At 40.2% G+C, this 3703-nt stretch overlaps 1 protein-coding gene across 2 annotated transcripts in view; it reads left to right on the plus strand.

Annotated features, from left to right (window-relative positions):
• pla2r1 (phospholipase A2 receptor 1) overlaps positions 1-3703 on the plus strand; it is a 28974-nt gene that overhangs the window by 7656 nt on the left and 17615 nt on the right. For both annotated transcript variants that reach the window (XM_034879761.1, XM_034879769.1), the window contains 3 exons: positions 633-745; positions 840-1009; positions 1548-1756. In XM_034879761.1, coding sequence (XP_034735652.1) covers positions 633-745; positions 840-1009; positions 1548-1756 — 492 coding nt within the window. The remainder of the gene's footprint in view (positions 1-632; positions 746-839; positions 1010-1547; positions 1757-3703) is intronic.

Genomic DNA, 3703 nt, shown 5'->3' on the forward strand with positions numbered 1-3703 from the left:
GTGAACGAGTTGCAAATTAACACCACTTGTCAAAACACTCCCACCACACACTGTCTAACACACACACTTGCATATAATTGCAACACTTAGAATAACCTTTACCCCAGATTAGGACTGTGTACCATTGAACGTTTTCAATAGTACATGTACCAATAATAAGGCTTAATAATTAATTTTGGTTGTACTTGAGAAATTTAAACATGTAACAGACTAAAATAAAATTGTGAACTGAGTAAACATTAGATGTTAGCATTTTGCTCAAAGCGCCATTTAACCTTCATGTTGTCCTCGAGTCAAAATTGACCCATTTTCAGTTTGTTCATCACAAAAAATGGGCCTTCGAAATAAGCTGAAAATGTCAACATTAGAATATCAAATAACTTTGGAAAAAACATTAAAAAAAGCATCCACAACATTGAAAAAGTGACAGAAATGTCAGAAAAAGCAATAACGTTTTTTCATGGTTGGCGGGAAGACAACACAAGGGTTAAGAAAAGGTGATCTCAAATATTAAATGTTGTCTAAATAAATCGGGAAGTCTCAGATCAAAGAATACTGTAAGAGAGAAGCTTCATCTTGAATAGAACATAGATGGAGTTTAATTGGGGGATGTTGTTTTGCTGATGCTGCAGGGCTGGAAGCGACATGGCCACTCCTGCTACACGGTGACTAGCAACGAACAGAGCTATGGAGATGCACTGATGGGATATTACTGCAAGGCTTCTCTCCTAACTGTGGAAAACAGGTGGTTTATTCCACAAATTATAAATTGTGTTTTGTTTGTGGCAACATTGGCTCCTCTCCCCTCACCTCCCCTCTCTTCTTCCTCGTGCTGGCAGGTTTGAACAGGCATTTGTTAACAGTTTGCTGAGCCAGAGTGGGACCAACAGCAGCAGATATTACTGGATTGGCCTCACGGACCAGGAAAAGAAGGGAGAGTACAGCTGGCTTCTTCACAATGGCTCCTCGCTGCCCCTCACCTTCACAAACTGGAACAGACACCAACCAGGTCGGCACATTTGTATTAGCTTATCATGCATGAGTATACTGGGATTATGTTGAGCAGGGGATTTGGTTTGATGTGGATACACCTCCACCCAGTGTTGTAGTACTCAAGATCGGTCTTGGTCTTAAGACAGGTCTCAAGACCACTTTTTTGAAGGGCTTGGTCTTGTCTTGGAATCGACTGCCCTTTTCCCCTGTCTTGGTATAAGTCTCAGAAAGAGAGGACTCTGGATTTTATTTCCAGACTGGTCAAGACCACAATTGCAAGGATATCACTAAATGTTTTAATTTGGACTGTTAACGCTTATCTGCCCTCTTAACACACACTCCCAAGAAAGTATATCTCGAATACAGAAGAAGAAGTTCTGGCTGTCTGGCACTAGTCTGGTCTTGGTCTTGACTCAGTCTCAACCCCTCAAACTCTGGTCTTGTCTCAGTCTGGATACACTCTGGTCTTGGTGATGACTTGGTTTCGGTTTAGGTGGTCTTGACTACAACACAGCCTCCACCTTTTCAACTCCTTCATATTCTCCTTTCTTTAGTCAGTGCCGGTGGATGTGTTGCTATGTCAGGTGGCCCTGCTTTGGGTCACTGGGAAGTGAAAGACTGCAAATCCCACAAGGCCTTTTCAGTGTGCAAGCAGAGCATCAGCAGTTACCATGATGTCCAGCTGCCAGAGCACCACATTGATGCCTACGCCCCCTGTCCTCCAGGGTGGGAATCACACTCTGGGATGCTGCATTGTTTTAAGGTAGGACCTCTGGGTGCGTTATACGGGGAAGAACTCTTCAATAATAATGATCTCTTTCTTGTGTTGAAGGTCATATGACACAGATTGTAGTTACCTGGGATGTTCTTTTGTGTATGTTAAGTGGTCTACATTACATTTTTATAAATTCTTTGATATACGGTGTTATGACTGTTTTCAACCAATGGTGTTTGGTGGCACAGTGGCTCAGGGGTTTTCACTGTTCACACTAGCCCCAGTAAGCAGGCATCTGAGACCTTGAGCCAGGTTCAATTCCAAAACTGGGCTGTCTCTTTTTTTTGTGGAGTTTGCAAGTTCTCTAGACTTTCTTTGATGTGCTATACTGTTACATTTTTCTACATACTATGACTATTTTTATCATTACCACATATTTTCATGAATTGTTCGGGGGAACAGTGGCATAGGGGACAAAGACCAGCAAGTAGATACTATGGACCCTGACCCAGGTTCCAGTCCGTGCTTGATTTTTCCGTGTTCTTCCAGGCTTTCTTTGACATACTATACTGTTACATTTTTCGACAGATTATGACTATTTTTAAGATATTATACTATCCCTCCCCCCTTTTAGACATACTATACTGACTTTTTTCAATATTTTTGCTGATATACTATACCATGACTTTTATCACTTTTTTTGACATACTATGACTGGTTTCACCCAGGGTGGTTTTGTGACAGAGTGGCTCAGGGGTTTGCAACGCACAAGATGGCATTGAAGTCTGTGATTCTGGTTCAATTCCCTATCGGACGGGCCCTTTTTTGTGTAGGGTTTGCACCTTCTTCCAGACTATCTTTGACATACTATACTATACCTTTTTTTGACATACTATGACATGAGTCAAAGACATAAATAATAACCAGTTACCCTTTAATTTAGTGTAATGCATTTATCTATCCATGAAATAACCTAACCTGCATCACAGCACTTTGGCTCACTGGCTCAGAGGCTTGCATTACTTCGACTTAGATCAGCGAGTATGTACCGCATACTTTGACCCGGGTTCGATCCCCAGTCCGGACTAGCTCGTTTTTGCGTGGAGTTTGCCTTGGTTTGATCCCCAGTATGGCCTTGGCCTTTTTGTGGCGTTTGCATGTTCTTCCAGACTTTCTCTGGCATGCTACACTATGACTTTATCCACTTTCTTCAACATACAATACTATGATTTATTTTTCACTTTTTTTGAAAATAACTGTTTTAGGTCACATGATGCAAAATGTAGTTAACGGTGATGTTCTTTTACATCAATCAAGTGGGTTTACACTTTAAAATGCTTAAATACTATTATATTTCAGCTGAAGAGTCTGCAGACTAAAAAATGTGTTTTGTTAACAAGTAATTTTTTCCCCCATGGAAATGTGGAAATTTGCAAGTGTAAATCGTATTATTTATTTATTTTGAAAATTTGCAAGCTGAAATCGTTGGATATTTGCACGCTGAAATCATAAATTCACAATCTGAAATTTTTGGAGATTTGCAAGTTGCAATTACACATATGAAACCACATTCATTCTTCACAAACACTCCTCTGTGTCATACCTGAGGTGGGTTTTGAACCCGCGTCTCTTAGTTGTCGGTCGGCGTTGTTCCCCACTAGATCATCTCCGATGACAGTACTGCCAGATAAACAGGTTTAATTCCCAGTCGGGCCAGGCCTTTTTTTCTGGAGTTTACATGTTCTTCCAGACTTTCTTTGATAAACTATACTATTACTTTTTTCTACATACTATGACTTATTGTTGATCAGTTTTTTCAACATACTTTACTATTACTTTTATAAATATTTTTTTGATAACAACAAGATGGCGCTGCAGACTCTGACACAGGTTCCATTTCCAATCCAGACGAGCCCGTTTTTTGTGAAGTTTGCTTGTTCTTCCAGTCTTTCTTTGACATATTATACTATTGTTTTTTTCAACATACTACGAATA

Source organism: Etheostoma cragini, chromosome 1 (assembly GCF_013103735.1).
Source record: "Etheostoma cragini isolate CJK2018 chromosome 1, CSU_Ecrag_1.0, whole genome shotgun sequence".
NCBI lineage: Eukaryota > Metazoa > Chordata > Actinopteri > Perciformes > Percidae > Etheostoma > Etheostoma cragini.